Source organism: Strigops habroptila, chromosome 1, assembly GCF_004027225.2.
Source record: "Strigops habroptila isolate Jane chromosome 1, bStrHab1.2.pri, whole genome shotgun sequence".
In the NCBI taxonomy this organism is placed as follows: domain Eukaryota; kingdom Metazoa; phylum Chordata; class Aves; order Psittaciformes; family Psittacidae; genus Strigops; species Strigops habroptila.
Genome location: NC_044277.2, coordinates 126958553 through 126980257, shown reverse-complemented (window position 1 = coordinate 126980257; position 21705 = coordinate 126958553). Strand labels below are relative to the sequence as shown.

The window sequence follows — 21705 nt, the reverse complement described above, 5'->3', positions numbered from 1 at the left end:
TAAATATATTTCTGTATCTGTAACTGAATAGAGGTTTTCCGTACAGCATGTTCTAATGGTACTCTGGCCTTTAGCCAACAAGGCACTGAATAAGGCTATTTTTAAAATACAGAAACTGGGAACAGCTGCAGCAATCAAATTTGATAAAAACAGAGAGGAACTTTGCTTTTTTTTTTTTTTTTTTACGGTTTGTCCAAGTTTAGACTCCTTTCATAGAACAGCTTTTGTTCTGTTGGATGAAGGGGGTATAAGAGTAACACAGTGAAATCCTTTTGAACAAATAACTTTTAAAAGAACACAGATTAAAATAATAGGGAGCTTTTTGGTGCAGCAGCCTGTTCAATGCAATTGTACCTCAGACTATTAAAAGAATAAATCTATAAAAAAAAAAGAATACATTTTGTCTGCCAAGCTTTACCATAAAAGACTTATCCATAATGATCTCCCACACTGGAAGATGAAACCCCTTGTTTCAAATGTTGAACATCTGAACGCTGGTATTTGGGAGAAGGTTTTGGGTGGAAGTGATTTAACTTAAATGCTCTGGGGTGGGTTGTTTTTTGCTGGTTTTGGTTTTGGGTTTTTTTTTTTCTTTTTACTATTAGTCAAAAAAAGTTTCTATGAAGAACTCTCCTCTCTTTCCCCCTGGTAAGCTGGAAAAAAAAAAGTTCACTTAAGGAAAAGTTTTACAAAGGCCTTTTGTGCTCATTAAGAAGTTTCATTAAATATTTAATCATAAGAACTGATTCTTCCTTGTTTGCCCTCCTATTTTTTTTGGGAAGCTTGTAATTCAGTGATTAATAAGAATCAGGAGATTATTATATACACAAAAAAAATCCATTACACAGTAGTAGGCTGAGCTGTATCCGTTAAATGATTCCATCTGAGGACATATCATCTGTGCTAGACTGATGCAAGACACAAGATGCCAGGTGAAATCTGGGCTCTACTGAAGTCAGTAATTTTGCCACTGAATTTGGCAGAGAGGATTTTATTGATTGCATTCATTTTAAGTGTCAAAAATAGCACCCTTGCATTCTCACCCCATTAAAGTTACTTAGTGCATCATCAATTCGGATGGTGGAGCAAAAATGTACTGAATTTCTCACATATGCATAAATATTCTTATATATTGTATGTGTCTGCATAGGTATAAAATATGTATTTTTGTATGTGTTTATAGATAGAAAATAGCTGTTAATTTATTATCACCGTATCTGAGTATCTCACTAGGGTGAAAATTACAGCAATGATATATCTTCCTCTCTTCATTCTAAGAGGCAGACTTAGCCTCTTTTGTTTTAAAAACAGGGAAAAGAAGTATGAATACAAGAGTAAAGGCTTGAGCTGAGAATCAGTTCTGGCATGAAATAGATGTATGGAGCCACCTGAGATTTTTAGTGCTTACAGGTAAACTCAGCAATGCAAAATACTCAAAACTGGGTCAAATGCTACAGATGTAGCACTTGATATATATCCTCGAGGTCGGTATTAAGAGCAAGAATAGACTTTTAAAAGCAGAAGGTTGAAATTCAGGAGTTGCTGGTTTATTTCCTGTCTCTAACACAAACTTAATGTGTGATCTTGGCCAGGTCAGTTCTGCAAACTCATACTTTTTACATGATAGAAATAATATAATGACGCTAGTGGGTCTACACACCACATATCCAGCATAATATGAGAACAGGAGCAGGACCTAAACTTGTCTGTGTACAATTTTCACTTTGTAAAATGGATATAATGATATTCTTTTTACCCTACCCAATGCTTTGTCTGTTATATTTGTCTGTATTAGTAATTCTTGGACATAAGAGCTGTCTTTTACTATATGTCTGTGAATCAGTAATAAAAGAGAGCCTTGGCATCATCTGGACCTCTAGATATAACTCTGACATAAAAAATGTTGAGGCATTTTTTCATGTTACTTCAGGTAGCTTCTCTAAAGCAAAGCATAACAAAAAACAGTATGTACAGACTGCTATTGACTGACTGATTTCTTTTAACTAGGAATCTAGAAAAAGCCATTCATTTAAAATCAGGAGAATACTGTAACATTAAACACATTTTTATCATTTTTACAACAGCGGTCCCTATCCCTGCATATAGAAGTGACCCCGCATTCCTGCATAATGGGTAACTGTAGATTTAATATATGCCATGTTCTAGGAAGAAACCAAAGCATTCATGTGGTGCAAAGCATTGAGCTCAGGAGTTTTTCAGGGATCTTCTGGCACCATACCAGTTTTGAAATTCTTATCCAGTATTTTAGCTGGAACAAAAAAATTTCCAGCCTGATGATTACTAGGGTTTGATTACATTAGTAAGCCATGGAGCCCCTTCTCTTCAGAGGCAAACTGCTGCCAGAGACAGATTTACCACTGACCAACAGTGTTTTTATGCAAATGTGCCTGAGTGAGTGCAGTAACCCCAAGTTATAATAGAGTCATTCAATCTCTTGCCAGGACAGCAATATTTATATATTGCAAAGACGAATTGGATATCAAAACCAGTTCCATTACAGTGGCAAAGTTCTCCATGTAAATCAGTATTTCTAATCACACCATGTTTCTTCCCACCCCCTACCCCATTTTGATTTCCTTGCTTTATCTTCATAGATGAATTCCAAATGTGTTTTTCTCTTGTGTTCACTTTGAATATTGAAGCATTTAGCTAGTGCCAAGCTAATGGATAACGTCAACTCCTCACTAAGAAACTTTAAAGTCTACAAGTGTGTTTCTTCATGCGTTGGGGAAGTGCTATAAAAGGCTTATATTCATATACAGTGTTTTGTCTGCCATTTGTGCAAGTTTCTGTTTGGACTTCTCTTTCTCCTGCTGCCTGATGGGATAAAATGGGCAATCATCTCCCTAGTGACTTTATCTCCCCATCAGGAGTGAGTGCAAGGGGTCAGATGCCCCTCTGCATGCTAGTCACCATCTGCTGACAGCAGCGCTCTCCCAGGAGAGATGGCTTTGTTTATTGACAGGGCTAATATGAGGAGACACGTGAAGTACTTTGGTTTGTGGAAGAGGGCAGGAGAGGCATGGTGCTGTGAAAACATTCCCACACATTGTAACGGCTCATTCACATAGAAAACAAGCAAGAGCCTTCAGCTCTTTCACAGAGCTCAAAGTAGAGCAAACGGACTCAAGAACCCCAAGGCACCAGTCAAAAAACATTTTCCTAATGCACTAATACCGAGATGCTCTCCATGATAGCTTACCTATGAGACTTCGGCTCTCATTTACGCAACGAAATGACCTGACTAGGTTGAAAAGCTGCTCAGTATCTGGTAGTTGCTGTTGCTTGCTGTTAGCTGCTAAATTCTTTTTGAAAATCTAACCATCAGTTTCATAAACCTAAACCTCTTAAAACTGTTATATACAATAGGTGGACCATGCATTGGAGAATTTTATCAGTACAGTTACCAATTGATTATTTTCTCTATAGAATAAATCTGTAGAATGCAGAAGAAATACAGCATGCCTTAAAAGAGCTAGTTTTTGCTCGATAGTTGGTAGAGGCACACACAGATGCACACGAATTTGTAACTTCAGAACATAATTTGAGAATCAAAAGGAAGTTACTTTCTGAATTAGGTTTCAAACACAGTTGGGATACATGTCATGGAAAAGTCTACATTACAAGCTGCTTTAAGTGATGAATGACGTTTAGTGAACAGCAGCATTCCTTATTCTGGTCTACAATTTATAAAAGATATATAAGAGGAAAACAAAACCAGTGATACTTGGTCAGCTTGCAAGTTCATGTAGCTCAGTGTCTGACCTCTAACTCCAACCTGTATTGCATTATTAGAAATAAAGCATGAGAGAGCAAACTTATAGTGATTCTTCCATTAAGATGCCTTACCAAATATGTAATAATTATGATTTGGGGAATTTAGAAGTCTAGTAAGGCATCATGGTGTAACAAATTATTATGTAAAAAGGATTTCCTGCTTGTTCTAGAAGTGCTATGGACCCCCTTAGTTCTTGCATTTTAAGAAATACTGAATTACAGTACTCTCTTCACCTACTCCATGACACTCATTATTTTCTCATCTTTCCTCCACTCATCTCCTTACTTTCTGAAGGGTTCTAGTCTAATTTATTTGCATAGGCAAGCTGCTCCATATTTGTTACCATGTTTGTTGCTCTGTCATTTCTAGCTATTTTATATCTTCTTACGCATTGCTGAGTGGGCCAGAACCACAATCTCCAAACTGTATGGCTATACCAATCATAATTTTTGATGGTATTTGATCACTGTTGAGCATTGAGCTGATATTTTCAACAGTGGCCACAGCAACTCCATACTGTTAATTCCAGCATGACAGTATTAGTTGTAGCCCAGCAATATAAATATACATGTGTATATGGATATATACACACAGACACACACACGCTCCCCATGGGTTTTTTTAAATGCAATATGTATGCATATAACAGTTTACATATATGTAATTAGCTCTGTTTCCCCATGTCACTTAATGGCCATTAAGTTACATGTATTGAATTTTCTGCCTTCGCATAGCCCTATTACTCAGTACTGTAAAATTCCTGAACTTTTTTTTTAATTGGCTTTTGCCTTTACTTCACTGAATCCTCAGGAACTCGCTATCTACTTCTATTTCCACATTATTTAGGGGTGTATGTTGAGCAGTACAGAGGCCAGCACAGATCTTTCTAAGAAATCAGTGATAACCTTCCACTAGAATGAAGAATGACTTCCCTTTTCCTATCTTTTAATTTAATAGAAGATCTGATCTCTTTTAATAGAGCTTAGTTTCTTTCAGAGTCTTTGGTGGGGACCTTTTAAGAACAAATGTAATCCATTCATTGATGTCTTGACCCTTTATATTCAGCCAGTGTACCTATAGCCATGTAACATCTTTGAAGAATTGAACTAAAATAGGCACACTCCCTTTTCCACTTTTGCTCACTCTGAGTTCTTATCAAAGTCAATATAGCTCAAGGATTTCTTGAAATGGATATGACTATGCAAAAGCATCAGGACAAATGTATTAGCAAGGGCAAGAGCATGAACTAACCCTAAGTCGATAATTGCATGTTACACTTGCTTTAGTTTTTACTGCTTCTGAAGGAAGGTTATGTCTAATTTAAGCTTGATTCTAAAAATATTCATATTTTGCCTAAAATAACCCCACTTTGGGAATATGCCACTGCAAATGTGAAGTTTTTGAAAAGGTTTCACTTTTTCGGTGAATTAGAGTATTGTTCAGTTCCATCTTCCAATGTTTAATATACCACATTTCTTGAGACGTGTGGTACAGATCAAAGGGCTGGATTTGGCCCTTGTTATCTGCTGTTACTGGCACTAATCTCACAGCTATTGAAAAATGATGCATCAAATTTATATCACTGCAAATGTCACTATTCTGAATCTTGCATATGTTGCCTGAGCTGTCAGTAATAAAAATCTGTTCTTGATTATTCTTCCATTTAAAAAATAATAATTTTCTAATAACCCAGTGAATAGAAATTTAATGTTTTCTTTGGCTGGAAACATTTTAATGATTTAGCACATCTATAAAGTTCTGTGTGCTTTTCTAATATAATATCTTTTGAAAATGAGAGGACTTTCCCACTTAAATCCCACTATGGCTATCAAGAAAAGCAGAAATTGTTTAAACCTAAGTTTAAAAGTGAGTAACTTAAAAAAAAAATCTTAAAAGAAAAACAATTCAGTTGAAAGTAAGACATACTAAATTGGGTCTACATGCGTTATAGGGATGCAAACTATTGAATGTATAGTTAGAATTAATCATATTGTATATTTTAATCTTTTGTCCATCATTGTTTTTCCTTACTAGGAAAGAACAGGATTTAGTTTTGCTTCGTTAATACTATGAGGAACTGATTTCACTCTGATGAGAAAATGAAAATAGCAAAGAATATTAAGGAAGTATAAGAAAAATGAAGGCTATGGATAGTATCAGATTTTCTTGTTGGAAGCAGAATAATCCAGACCATAAATCCTATTTGCTTTTCATACTTCCCCCACCCACTCGCCATCACAGTACTTGTTCAGTTAATTACTTCATTAAAAGTCCAAAGAAGTGAACAAAAAAGACTCTCTTTGAAACTTTGGGCTAGGCCCATAGATAGGATAATTAGCATGAAATTCTACCTTCATTAAAGGTTGAAGGGTTTGAAATATACAAAGAGTAATGTGCTCTCCTTTATTTGTTTTTTCAATGTGATGATAGACTCTAACATTTTAGCTCATTCCTGTGTTTCACCAAATAATGTGCCTTTTGGAAACATGGATATTAACAGCCAATCTATAAAACACACATACAGCTAAAAAAACATGTTTCTTTTTCTTGTCCATTTGGTCTTGGCAACGTGCATTTTAACAGGAGCATATAAAGCATTTCATACAAAACACCCTCATTGATTCTGGATATTTCATTACCTTGCTTAGCTATTTCTCAGACTAGACTGCTATATTACTGTTTAGGTTTCTGGTTGTACCTCTATATCTGAAATTCTAGACAGAACTTGTCCTGGCTCCTTGAAGTCAAGCAATCTAATATTTATTTTGCCAGAGACATGATTTATTTAAATATATTTTAAAGACTAATGCCATAATGCTACATAGTCAAAAACCTGTGTGAAATAAAAATATATAACTGGTGCAAACAAGCACTACAAAGTTCAGGAATAGTTGCTGATACAAGGGGGTTTTCTGCCCTTTTTGCATTGAATCTGTGCACTACTTGAGACAAAGATCCAATTTCTAAATTTCTAAACTGCAAACATCTCATTGTGTGAGCACAACCTAAATGAAGGTGTCTCTCCTATTTTCTCATAGAATAAGATTATTTGATCAGTATTCACGTATTAAAATTAACCATTGATATTATTATTGTATTTTAGAATCATTTTGGTCAGGATATTTTAGAATGGTGGGACAATAGGCCCAGATGTGTCCAACCTTAAAGCTGCAGTCACTTCCTAGGAATCATCAGTTTTGCCAGTTTTGTTCTCCACATCTTTTGTTATCACGCTGGTCTTCTCACAATTCTTGCTAGTCAGGACGACCACTGTCAAAATGCTGTCTAGACAAAATGTTGGGTTTTTTCAACTTTTGCAGATCTAAGTGACCAGCTTATGGAAGTGGTTGGTCTGGAAGGAGCAATGGAGATGGGACAGATATACACAGGTCTGAAAAGTGCTGGAAGACGGCTTGCCCAGTGCTCATCTGTTGTCATCAGGTATCGGCACCTTTAATTTGCACTGCGCTGTTGTAGTGAAACAGTAAAGTTTTATGTATTATCAGTCCACTTTGGTAGTTCAATAGTCATAACTACTGTAATTATTTCTTGTGAAAGTATCATTTTTGTATATGAAATATCTCTTCCATCCGTATTCTATGCCTATACGTCTTCCTTTCTTTAAATGTGTCAGAAATCTAGAAAAAGGGTGTTTACATTCAGTCTTCACATGCTGTATTCAATTGTCATTTCATCCTATGAAGAAATATTATCAAGCAGTTGGAGCAGAAGGAGTAAGGCATAAACATATTGGGGTTTATCATTGACATACACTCCATGCACTTTTGAGCAAAAAGTAATTTAATATTACTTTGACACTTTTAACCCATTTATAATGCATTCCTCACCAGGGAATATTAGCCTGTACTTAGTATTTGTAAAGCTCTTTTTTGATTTCTAGAAGTCAAAGTGCTCTGGCTTTGATTTCTTTGTTATTTACTGAACATTGACAAGTCATTATTATTAAACACGTTGGTATGTGTAAGCCACTAGTGGTGGAGCATGCTAATTTAGTTGTGTTTTATTGTTTCTATGCTAAAAGTGACCAGAACATTCACAATAGAGGAAACTTGGATTAGGACTCAAGGAGAAAACAATTATTCTAACTTTTGGATTAGGTAAAGACTGGAGAAAAGAGAGATGGTCATCTCTTCCTCAGTGAAGAATTTATGAGGAAGAATTTTCCAAAATTTTAATAAAATCATAAACTATACAATTAAAAGCCCTGGAAGCCTAGAATGAACATAAAACAGAACAGCAGCAATAAAAACTTTAAAATAAGTAGGATTTGCCAAAGTGACTGGTAGATTTGGAGACTCTCCTCAAGGATTAGGTGGTGTTGACTTCAAAAATACTCTTCTACTGGATGAGGAAGAGAAATAAGATTACAGAGGCATTCCAACCTTCTCTGGATACCAGGAGATAATTTTTATAGCACCACGTCAGCAGGACCACAACTGAAAAAGATTCAGAACCCTTCCAAACCTATAAAGTGAGAGCTCATTGAACATTCTTCCCTTCATCCACTTATGGCCATAGATGACAGTGGATATTCCCATGAGCTATCAGTCACTTTTGAATAATGTCCAAGCCAGGATTTCCATTGACGAACAGGAGTACTCAGTTGACTCATTTTTCCATTATTAGGTTTATCTACTTTGTGTTATTTCTAATAGTCTTGTTTGCAAACTATTATAAGTGGAAAAGACCCAAAAAGTTCATCCTTGGTTTTTCCCCTTTCTCACTTGTCAATAATTTTATTAAAGTGGTATCAAAAACTAGACAGGGAACACTGGCTGTAGCTTTATGTTAAAATCAGTGTCACTTTACTAACAATTTAAATTTATAGCATGGTATGTTAAAGCCTCTGAATATAGTACAACTGTCATGTTATGTGTTACTCTGTCTAACCCAGAGTTAGACATGAGTGTAAAAACATCTTTTATGGTTCTAATAAATGGTGAGACAAAGCTAAAATTTATTTCTTGTTTCCTTTATAGCAGCCAGTCTGAATTATAAAAATAGCAGAGGTTCCTTTATCTTTTCAGTTAATAAGGTTTTTTCCTGAAGTTCTTGTGTAATTACTCTTTGTTTCACAAATTATAGGCTATTCTCCCATGAGAGAGTAGCGTATTACTAGCAAGATGTGTGAATGTTTGCAATGTTTTTGCTTTGTTAAAAATCAAAGTAAGTGTAAGTGACTAGGTTACTTTTGTAAGCATGTTGGGCCATACTGGAAATTACATAGAAGTTCAGGGATAAATCAGGATTATATGTGTGTGTCATCACATATATGCCTCCTTAACATTTATCAATTTTGTCTAGTTACTTTTTCTTATACCATGAAATATATCTCTTTAGGACCAGCAAGTCACTGCCTATGCAGATAGATGGGGAACCTTGGATGCAAACTCCTTGCACGGTAAGGATACTGTTATCTCAAGGAAGAGAGCTGAACAAAAAAAACCTAGGAACTTTTTTTAATGAGTAACAAAAAGTACAGTGGTCAGAAATTCATTATTAAATTAAATTATTTATTTACTTTCACTTGGTTTTCAATGATAAAGAGTATTTTGGTTTAAAAAGACAAACATTGCCATCAGCATTAACTTAATTTACTTAAGTAACATCTTCATACACTGTTTTTATATAGTTCAACACCCACTGCATTTTCAATTTATCATGCTGGTTTTTTCCCACAGGTTAGGATGGAATAAAAAGTATTTATTTCAAAAGTTTGGAACATGCACAAAGGGTGCAGTCCCAGCATCCCTTTACTCAGTGTGATCATTTATGATGATCTATCAGATTTATAGTCTCTGTTGCTGAGGAAAAGCCAATGTTCATTTTGACACTAAAATGTATAAAGTAACTAATTATTCTTTAAAAATTTAGGGAGATTTTCCATTGCATGTTTGAGAGTTCATATCAAGGAGGTTTTATTTAAAACTGAAGTCTTGACTGGGCTGATTGAATTATATGATAGAACTAATATTTTTTTAAATCCTTAAATTTCAAATGAGAAATGAAGGAAATTATTTAGTCTCTTGTTTCAGTGAACACACATATGAAGTGAGGGCAGGTAAGCAGCAATACAGACAGGATAGGACAGGATAGGAGCTTGCTCAGAGGAGGTTTGAGTAGCTGTTTACAGGCAGCACAAGAAAGGTATATCTTTAAGAACTCTCCATTTCATCTCTCTCTGAGGCTGAGCATTTTGGGAAAATGTTGAAGAGACTTAAGCTCTATGTTGTTGAATATAGTCTTAGCAACATGTTTTAATATATAATTTTAGTGGTTTTGTTTCCCTAAAGAAGACCTGTGTTTTAAAGTAGATGAATTGCTGTATCCTTGCAGCTCGTATGACAGTATGTGACAAGGAAGAAATCCCACTACAGATGAGAGTAATTCCCCAAACCAGGGTACTGGATCACTTTCATGAGCTTTATGTGTGTAGTAGAATTAAATGTTATACAAAAAATAAAAGGGAGCACCTTCAGTAAGGTGCTAACAGTCGTGGGAACTGATAATGTATGGGTTAGGAGGACACAAAAGGGTTGTAAATAGTTTATGTTTACCAGCTACATCAGAGTGTACAGCTGAACAGCAGGGAGAGTGCCTGAACTCTAATTCTCTATGGTTAAGTGCTCAAATGCTGCAATGAGAGAAGAATCATGTGCACACACTGTGTGAAAGTAGAACAGTGTGAATTTTAGGAGATTTATTCCAGGAAACCTTTTGGAGTTAAGAGATACCAAGAGTACTGAACCCAGAAGTTATTTGTTCAAGAAAAAGACATGTAATTTTTCAGTTGCCAGATCACAGAAGAGAACTTATGGAAAGATGCTGGCAATAACATGTGCTTTTTTTGTCTTGATTGCTTGCTCTGTGCAAAATCCCTGCTATCTGATTGATAACGCTAGCAGAAGCTGCCTGCACAATTGAGGACAAATGTGAAGAGACAGTTCTTACATTTCAATTACTGCCTTGAGGAAACAGTAAATTATTACTGATAATTACCACCATCCAGTTGAAGTACAATTTTAAAGTGGATAGAAATGGCACATGCTTTTTTGTGGAACCCAACATTTTTGCTATACCATTGTTAAGAGAATATACATTGTGTTACATACTGTTGAATGTTTTTACTTCTTCTGAGAAGAAAATACATGAACAATTTGTCTATGCTACTGCACCTCAGTGAATTTAGATACAGAATTATTATTTTATGTTATTCATTTTTCTGGGTTTTTTTTTTTTCTTTGCTGAGGAGCTTAATGTATTTATTGCAATTTCTCCTTGCGTTATTGTACATGTACCCTCCTCTGTTTTCTGCATCTTACAAAGGAAAAAACATATATGGTCCAACCTCTTCCCTCCACACTAATTCTAACTACAGTAGAGTTTTTCCTTGAACTTCTCTGCAAAGTAGTTAGCAATTCTTCCTGAGACAATGGCAAAGGTGGATGTTAGCTTTCTCTCAACCAAAGTTTAAGATTTGATTTCTAGGTGTGTGCTTTACAGAGGTCTTTGTTTGGAAGCCAAAGTGTATTTGATCACCTGAGTATTGCGATAATATCTCAGTGATGTGTATCCAAAACCAGAGTCTGAAAAAAACCCCATAAAATCAAAATATATTCTTACATGTAGCCAGCTATGTAGCCAATTATTTGAACCTGCAAGAGGTCAAATTTTAGAAAAAAATATGAGAAGGACAATAAAAGAATCATGAGCATTTGTCTCCCCTAGGGACAAATCTGTGTTTTCTTCCCTAAATACCAGTAAGAAAATTAATAACCAGATTTTAAATGGAAAAAGTGTGATGATCAGATAAAGAAATCAATGAGTTTAGTTGTTTAGGAAACATATGAGTGTTTGATTTTCCTAGCTCCTAGAAAGAATTGAGGCCCATATATAAAGTGGTGGCACTCCTACATCATGCACTGAGACATAGGGGGTTATTCCCATGCTACCTCTCATTTTGATATTGGCATGCTGAGGGAAGGCACTTACTAGATTTCTAGCTATATTGTTTTAAGGACAGAAGCTACTGTTGTGTTTGGATATACCATTGTACCAGTTCTAGGGGAGAGACCCCTGCATCTTGTTCTATTATTGCACAGATCATGTATGCCAGTTAGACACAGCAGCTGAGCCTCAGGTTTTTGATTCTTCGGTGTTCCAGACAGAAAGCTTTTGTTAAAAAAAAAAAAAGACTTCTGCCTCTCCCCCCTCAACTGTCCTTTGTAAAGTTGAAATCACACTTACTTACTTTATTTTGGTATGGCCGTCTCAGGAACTTCAGAGTCATCTCAGTTTAGTAGTTTTAGGGACTGACCTATAAATATTACAGAGACTAAGTGAGAAAGACATTCATAAAATCAGGAAATACTGAATCAACCCTTGCCCAAAGTGCAAGCGGTTAAGCTAAGAAGTCCTTTTCTGTTTCTGGTTCAGATTTTGATACAAATGAGAATATTTTGCAAATGATTTTTGAAGAAATCAAGTTCAACCTAAACAAAATTCTCCTACTATTTCATTATGCATATTAAGGAAAACAGGTTCTGCATCAAATCACTGTTATCTATGGGATGCAGGCTGCACATGCGGGCTTGGAAATTTATTGCCTGTTGAAGGAAGCAAGAAGTTTATCTTTGCTACTTCTCCTTTCTGACTGGAGAAGAGTTTTATACAAATAGCATAAGTTGCTGACAGCTGCCCCTTCTCCTGCATATAGAGACCATGTTCCCCCCAAAATGACAGTGTGGGCTCTCAGAAAATATTGTGGGATGTGATAGATAACACAGTGATTCCCCAGAAGCTGTGATCTGTGATTTTTCATTCCTGTGATCAGTTTAGTACTGGAGACGTTGTTGTGTACTACTTTTAACTTCTTTTATGATCTTCTGGTCCTCATGCACCTAGTGTCCCTAGATATACTTAGCACTTTAAAATGTGAGTGGCTTGGTCTGAAAATCTGTCATCCAGAATTATTCAGTATATTGAACACATGCAGGCTGCAGTGTCTGACAAAGTCACCCTGCTCTGGTATAATAAGATGCAGAGTTTGAGCATTGAATTGTATTGTTTTCACTGTTTTTTATAGAGGAGTCTTTGGGAGAAAGAAAGATGATAATGTTAATGTGATGTTAAACATCTCATCTGATTAGCTGAAGAGGAAATTCTATCAGAGCTTTCCCAGGCAAATATAGAAACATGAAAGAGATCTATGGTTTCACCTGATCTCCAAACAGGTCATTAATTATAATGAAACTTTGAAGACTCTCAAGTTAATTTAATAAACTTTAACTTTAGACACCAGAATTTTTTTTTAAGAAAAGTAATCTTTCAATTTAGCTACATAAATTATTAGTATTGTTTTGAAAAAATCCATAAGAATATCCCATCTTAATTAGAAATAACTGTGATTTCAGTTTGTTCATCTATTCCTGAGTTGCTTGGCATCATATCGGAAAGAGTGACAGGCTGCTAGCAATATTAGATTAACAGTAGATGACAGAAATGTCCATAGAAATATTGCCTAAATGAAGGAACAAAAATGAAAATCCATAGTCAGAGCTCATCTAATGGATTGCCTGAACTGTAATTTCATAAACATCTGAAACACGTAGCATTTTTAGAATTATTTACTGATAGGAAAACTTGTAGTAAGCCATTTAATAATGAAACTCAGAAATAGTATTTCAAAATATTATCATTTGGATGCACCTTAAAAATAAGTTTTGAATGAATGAATGGTTTCTCTCTACCATTTCCTGTTGTCCCTATTGATGCAAGAAGCCTGAGCACAGAGGTCCTACTAAAGTCCTACTTTTGTAGTTAAGTCCGGAGAGAAACAAGAACTAAAAACAAACAAACAGAAAAGCTTTTACTAATAATCACTCTAGGCCAGAGATGGTGAGAAAAATAGGAGAGTCACAGACTTGCTTTTATGTAGACCCATTGTCACCAACACCCCACAGATAGCATGAAGAAGCTGCAGCTGTATTCTAGACTCTGTAAATTATCTTCTTTCCATGTCACTGAATGTAGTAGTATTTTCTTATCAGTTGTTTGTAATGGGAGAATTTAAACTTTTGTCTGCTTCTTTAGAGCAAAGAGGAACTTGGTCCTAGATATGGTGGCTGATTTAAGTAGAATATTAGACAATTATTACATATATGACCCATAAATGGGTCAATTGCTAGAAAAAGTTTTGGTGTTAAACTAACATGCTGCATTTTTTTCCCTTTTGAGCAACTATGAACATACATTTCTATTCCAAGGCCAGAGTGATTTATTGAGTTTTAAAACTTTATTTTGCAGCTGGGCATTGTTTTTTGTGCTCACAGGTACAATACACGTTAATGAGTTTTGTTTACCTATGCATATATTTTCTGAATTTCACAACAGTAGTTTTTGTAATTGACAAAGCAATTTTCTGCATGTGTGCTTTCTGCACCCCAGACAAATACTCTAACATGTAATGCACCTTTCTTTCCAGTTCAGATTGTTAAGAAAAGAATTAGTTCTGACTAATTGCCAATTAATTTGCAGTGGTTTTAGGGAGGAGGGGGGAAAACAATTGCACCTACTAATTAAAATTTAAAATATTCCAAGGTGTCATCTTTAGGTGTCTGTGGAATACATAATTTCCATTTTAGTTCTGCACTGGATCTGTAACAACCCTGAGCTTGACAGCTCTATTAATTTTAAACCTCACTGATACCTATTAGTACAAAACATGAAAAAAATGCCATTAATCATTTATTTTAATTTTGCAGCTCTGTCATTTTCTCAGTATGTTTAAAAATTATGATGACATCGTAATGTTTTTCAATCTACCTGTGTGAAGGGGAAACGGATCACACTACTTAGGAGAGAGACTAGAGTATATTATTAGAACTTAATTAATGCCAAACTGATTAGATTTGATTGCACTTTGCACAATAATATTGTTAAGAAATTTATCTAAAAGATGTGTTGCATAACGCTATATTTAAAACAACAGGTCTGGATCTGAAGAGATTTTGACCAAAATGCCACATAATCCAAGTCACAGGTTGCTTTTGTTTAGCACTGCCTACATTCTATAGGTCTGATTCATACCGTGATATTCAGTACAGCTCTTGATCACCTAACAGGAAGATGAAAGTATTTGATATTCATGTGATACAGAGGTGTTGCATCCCTCCATTTCCTATAAGGGGAGCAACATATGGAAATTTAGGCTGTGGGAAAACCCTCATATCCTCAAAACTACCAATATTCAAACCCTGCTGATAGCATGGAAAAAGGTGACTGTAAACTAACAGATCCAACTTGAGAAGTTCTTTTCTGTCAGTTTTTTCCCCTCCGTCCTTTAAATACAGGAGTTCTTTCTTATCTCTGTTTTCAGTTTTCTACTGTCATTTAGCATTGTAGTTAGCACCTGGTTTTATGTCACCATGTTCTCTGTTAATAGTAAGTATTTAGGCATTCTGTGAAGTCAGGAACATGAAGGCAAAATTGACTGATGTAAAATATATTTATCACACTAAAACTATTGATGCTCACTGCATTTCATTTAGTGGATGCATTGTATTAATGTGGCTTCAAGGCACATTTTTGAAACTCTGACCTGCTCCTGAAACAAATAAATGTCTGCTTTATGCATTTATACATATCTTCAGTATCACAAATTCAGGTTTCTCCTTTATCAAAAAGTTATCTCCTTTATCAACTGCTTCAACAGTTTGAGTTTAGCCTATAATGTGGTATATCAGGCTTACAACAAAAATCCACAATATCTTAGCAACTCAGGTGGCTATTTACTTTCCCCCAAACTGGAGTCTTGTTATTTCCTCATTTTACCTTTTTTTTTTTAAATAAAAATTTGTGCCAAATAGAAGCTTTTTTTCTCCAGCAGCACTTCCCCTAATTTATGTTTAAAATGTCCTCCATATTTTCTGTAAGTGATTATGTTTTCAACAAAACTAGGTGATCACAAAAATTATTTTTCAGAATTCCACAGTAATATGTATTGGTATGTTTCTCAAGGTATCATCGGGTATGTTAGGTTAGGGTTTGAGCTTTGGGGATTTTTTGTCTGAGCAATCTCTCTTTCTTGTGTGTGTGTAAATCACAGATTCACCTAGGACAAATGAAAAGCAAAAAAATAATGGGTCTTATTTAAAGCTTTTATAATTGTGCTTCTAAAAAAAAGACATGAGGTTGCTTGCTGAATGAAAGAGAAACTGAATGGTAAAAGTTAGTCTTTAGAAACTCCATGTGCCTGCTCACAGAATCTATATACAGCTATAAGTGATTTCTTTATTTTTAACTAGACTAAATCTTGGTTGCTTGTACGTAAAGATTTCTCTCCCCTCTTTTTTTTTTTTTCTTTTCCTTTGGTCCATTTCAGTCACCCATACAGCACTTTCAGTGTCCAGTTCTACTTTGTTCTACAACATTATTTCTCTTTCTGAGACCCTTAATGCTGCTTCGTAGCTCGAAGTGTCTTGGGTGTCACTTGTGGTCCAGACTTACACCACTAACTCTGGCAGTGCTGCCAGTATTAAAACAGAAGCAGAAGTGAGAGTCCAGAACAGAGATGCAGTGCCTGAAAGTCTTGAGAAAGGCAAAATTAGCCTATTTCAAGCAAGGTAGTACAATGGTCCAGAGTGTATTACAAACATACTTTTCTCTTTTTATCAACCAAAGATAAGATTTTTCTAATGTTTTACTATTATTATTTTTAATAGGAATCAGTGGTTATCATTCTTAACCAATGCCATGTTAATATACACTACTGTGCATAAGTAGAAAAAAATACTTTAAGTTCACTCTTTATTTTTATGTTTTCATAATGTAAAATATGTTTTACACCACTGGAATTGAGCCAGATTATAACCATCGAAAATATGTCTTGGAGAAATACATATAGGTCTCCATCCCCATGCATGAGTGGTTAATCATGTTCAGGCATCTTAGGTGATCTCAGCTGATAGGATACAACATACTGAAGAGGTCATGGTCTCTAAAACAGATGGCTAAAGCCAAAAAAGAACATGACAAATGATGAACATTTTCTCTATATGTAATTGCATTCATCCTCGGCAGCATTGAACAGCTTCAGTCCAACATGCAATCGGTATGGGGTCTCAGGATTACCTCACCTCTTCATACTAAAGCCATTTTTTGAGCTTTGTTCTTTTATTCACTTGAAGATGGAATTACTATGATTTGCCTTTGAAAGGAAACTGAGGCCATTCCTACTGCCGCATCATGGCCATCTTGCAATAAGCTGATCCCTAATGACTCTCAAAAATTCAGTCACAGCAGCTGCAGATTACTTCATGTATTGATCCTCAGGATCTGGTTGATGTCATCACTGTTCCTGAGCCCCAAAATATGTCTTATGAAGCATGTAAAGTTACAAAGACTCTTGAGGCGATTTTCCAGGACTAGATCATCAGCTGTTAGAAAGTGACATCAATGGAATAATTCCAATTTACCCCAACTACAGATTTGGCTTCCAAAGTGATGCCTGAAGCAGAATTTCTTGTGAAAAAATATGTTGATGCCTGTCTTTGAAAGCAAGTGTTATTATCCGTGTGAAATTAATCTAGGTTTCCAAAAAAATCCCGTATGCTAAATTTGATACTAATGAACAGTGTTGACAAGAAGAGGTCACGTATGAAATTTGAGACTAATGATCTAAGGTGGCATGAAAATGAGCATTTGGAGAGGAAAGTAAAGGCTCTAATAGAGTTAAACCAACCCACTCATTCTGTTGAGATTTTTATGTTTCTGTCTTCTTATATTGTAAAGTAAATTTCCACCCCAAGAAATGTCCTGATCTATATTTTAATGAGCCTCTCCACGTGACATACATTTTTTGTTTCATTACTGTTAGTGAATGACAAGTGAAGGATATTCATTTTAACTTGAAAATGTCAGGTATGCACTTTAAGAGATATATTTTTCCAGTTTTTAATGAGGTGGTGTTTCTTTTTGAAAGAAATACCCATCTCTGATGTGGGTACTATGCAGGTGACAACTGATATTTAATAAGTGATGGTTCTTGTATTAGTCGTAGTTCACTAAAGAAAATGTCTCGGATTGCTTTTGAAAAACTCTTAGCGTCACTAGCCCAAAGGCAAGATGTGACCTTTTTATTACATAATGAGTATCATTTATTATCTTACAATGTATCTTAAAGTCACAGACAAAATGCCACTTTGATAATTGCTTTCAATTAGCTTTCAGCATAGCATACATTCATAAAATGTCTTCTCTAATTTAGACTTGAATTAGAGAAAATTGCAGACATAATCTACTTTAAGGTTGTCTCATTTAAGGTGATTTGGAGTTTTATATCAAAGAAATCAAAACGAGTGGATTTAGAGCAGTCTTACAAAGTGTTTTAAATAGTCTTTTGAATATTTGAGTCTATTCTATTAACAATTAATTAATAAATTAGAATGCTAGTTCATCTCTTTGACCTTTTTTGTGTATTAACTTTTGTTAATAATGGTTATTTTGAAATTAACTACTGTCCTGTGTTAAAAGGGAAGTACAGCTTGATTGGATGTATAAATAAAGCATACAAAGACATAGCTTATATCTTAATAATAGGCAACAGCTTGGTCTGTCCGCATGTATGTCCTTTCCAACTTTTAAATTCTTATTCATCTTGTAGATATGTAAAATATTCAACTGCAAGCAATAAATCCCACACTCCAAAAGTTAAGATCGCATATTGGCACGTATTTTATTACATAGGATTTTTAATATTGATTGCATGTATAATTTAAAGTTTTTGTGGAAACAATGATTACATGTAGATTGGCTTACTGCATATATAACATCATTCATGAAAAATACAGGTATTTTTCTTTCTTCTTTGATTAAATGAAGAAGATTTGGAAGTCACAGATAAAGATAATACTTAGAATTGTACTAGCTCAGGAGATAACTATGTTTTTCTTCTTTGTTCCCCAGATAAAAATTACTCACAAGAACCAAGCCCCCATGTTGATGGGACCTCCTCCAAAAACCGGTCTTTTCTCTTCTATCATCAAAAGAACAAGGAACCACAGCAAGGAATAAGCCTGTGTAGTTTAGTTTTTAGGGAAAAAAAAGTATATAGCTTTGTTGAGCTTTGGAATATTTATGCTGGAAATCTTTCAAGAATTTTAGAATATCTTCTACTTGCAAAATCATGGATTTTGGTTCAACAGTTTCTGTAACTGAGCTAATGTAAAACTATGCTACTAGAAAAAAATATTGTCAGAGTTTTGTAGGCATTTTGCATGATGAAAGCAGATGTTTACATAAAGTGATACAGCGTATTTTTTGTTGCATGCCTTACCATTTACTAATCTATGGGCTAATTCTGCCGTGGAATATGGGAAGAGAATGCCATGGGTAATTTGATTTTCTGTCTTTTCCCTTTCAACTTTTTTTACTACAATGATCGTATGCCATAGGTTTAATAGTATTCATTGAATCAAACATCTTCACATCAATAGCCAATTGGACCTGTTTCAGAGTGAAGTTTATTACAGGTCTCATTAACCTGTATTTTTAGTTCATAATTTCTTTCTACCCTGAGAATAGTTTTATTTAGCTAAGCATTAAATTCTTATATCTTATTCTGATAACTCCTATGTATGTAACTGTACCTGCTGAAAACATCTAACGTGTGCAGTATTCAGATGATCATGATTACTCTGGTGTAAGTTTTTCTAAGATTGGAAGTCAATGCAAGTTTGAGCAAAAACTATTAAGGCTGAGGAAATCCTGCTAAGAGCGAAGATGATAATACTTGCAAAACTAGCCATGAGTGTTGTTTGTTGAAACACTAGAGTTATTTTAATGAGCAGTACATCTCTGTAACATGGCAAACTTTAAATCATTCTGCGTATTGACCGATAGCATAGTGCGTATGCACACGAATAACCAAAGCTCATGCCTAATAAAGTGCATTTCCCACCAAAGATTTAGTGAAGGATGCTTCAGAGAAATGGGTTAATGCATAATTAATCAAGCTCACTGGAGTAGACTCACTTCTGAAAATTTACAGTTCTTTTGATTACATTGGCCATGACCAGACAAATGTTGGGGTAGGAAAAAACATTAAATTAATTGCAAGTAAACACTCACTTTTCGTTTGTTTCTTAAGTTGATAGACATAGACACATACTCTAAATATTGAAAAATTAAACTTACATCTAATTTTGTTTCATTATTATTTATAAATTTGTCATCCATAATTTACTCATCCCCTAAATTAACCTTTTAAGGAAAGGATAAACTGTTTTCTATTCCCCTTTTGTAGTCTGCTGTCTGAAATCAAAACACTTGTAAATTTTGAGGAGGCAGTTGCTCAGGTTTTTACTTTCTTAGCCCTCTGAGAGACTTCCTAACAGCTTAGAAATCATAATACAGGGATTTGTCCAAGGTTTGCACAGCACTGTCTAATGTTGAAGGGAAGTCCAAGAATGGCAACTTTTTTCAGTCTTGCATATAAACAGTCTCAATCAAAACTTTCTGTGCAGTCTCAACATTGCTCTTTGTTCAGAGTGAGCTGCTTCTCAGCTCTGCATGTCTTAAGTTCTCAGAGATTTCATCAAAAAACAAACAAGGAAAAAATGAAGCTTTGCCTGAAATGCATGATTTCCCATTTTTATCTAGACTTTAAAATGTTAATGATTTATTAAATCTATTTTTCTATTGATTTATTCATCCATTAAAAAACAGTACTTGATCATTCTGTAGTGCACGGTACTGTGCATGTATTTAAATAAAGTTACTATCATTTGTTCCTTAGTACAAGTATTCAATAGAGTCCTAATTTATATAACAGACACTGAAATAAAAGTCAATATATAGTTGGTAAGGATTGTCTTTGAAATATACAGTCTGTGTTCTGTAAACATTAGGAGGTAAATACCAATTAATGTTATGTTCAGCATTAGGTAGAAAAATATGAGGCCAATTATTTGCTAAAATTAAGATCTTGTAATTCTCCATTCTTTGGTCCAGTGGGGTTGACAATTACAGTTGCCATAGGGGTAAACTAGTATTTTTCCTGTGCATTGCAGACACGCACACAGAGAAGCATTTGATGCACTTCTTAACTGCAGACATACATAAGTATAGAGCAAAAGATATTTGGAAAAAAAAAAAAGGTACTTGCTGACATAATATTACATAAAGTGTACATTTGTTTTATGAAATTATGGTTACAGGTGTTAAATATTTTCACGTAACTTGGCATAGGATTTTCTACCAATGCTCTCAACTTTTTGTGGCAAAAATATGTTTAACAATAATTACAATGTGCTCTCTGATTCTCTCTTGTACATTGTAACTCTGAAAGCAAATAAAATTGTACATGAGCTATTATTTAACAATATATGTAATTTTAACTGTGCTAGTCTGTGATAGCAAATTGTTCACAACAGTTTTTCGTACAAAGAAGGGTAGATGAGTTCATGTAATCACAATTACATATGGGTATGACTAGACATGTAATAGGCAAAGCAGATCTGTTGGTTAGTATGTATCAAGTTCTCACTGTAGCAAAATATAATGGAGCAGCCATTTTACTACATTGGCACTTATCATAGCAATGGCACTCTGTCTTCCTATTAATCTTGTTTGGTTTGGGTTTTTTTTTTTAGCATGGCCTCTAATAAATGAAAGCCATGATTAGGTTAAAAGTATTGATGATGAAGATAAAATCTTAGAATACGTAAAACGTAATAGGGAAAGAAAATGTTTGATTTAATGAAAGAACTTCAGAGGGGGTTCCGTTTTTCACTTCAGTATGCACAGAATTAACATCATGAAATTATACATTGGTGTATGAAGTGAAACAAAGAATATATGCATGTATCTTCATACAGTTGAAATGG

The 21705-nt window shown here is 34.8% G+C and overlaps 1 protein-coding gene across 17 annotated transcripts in view; it reads left to right on the top strand.

Annotated features, from left to right (window-relative positions):
• Nucleotides 1-21465, top strand: part of DGKB (diacylglycerol kinase beta) — a 367688-nt gene extending 346223 nt beyond the window's left edge. For all 17 annotated transcript variants that reach the window (XM_030503309.1, XM_030503319.1, XM_030503389.1 and 14 more), the window contains 3 exons: nt 7120-7240; nt 9161-9221; nt 18785-21465. In XM_030503309.1, the coding sequence (XP_030359169.1) occupies nt 7120-7240; nt 9161-9221; nt 18785-18892 (290 nt within the window). In that variant the 3' untranslated portion in view covers nt 18893-21465. The remainder of the gene's footprint in view (nt 1-7119; nt 7241-9160; nt 9222-18784) is intronic.
• The last annotated feature ends 240 nt before the right edge of the window (nt 21466-21705 follow it).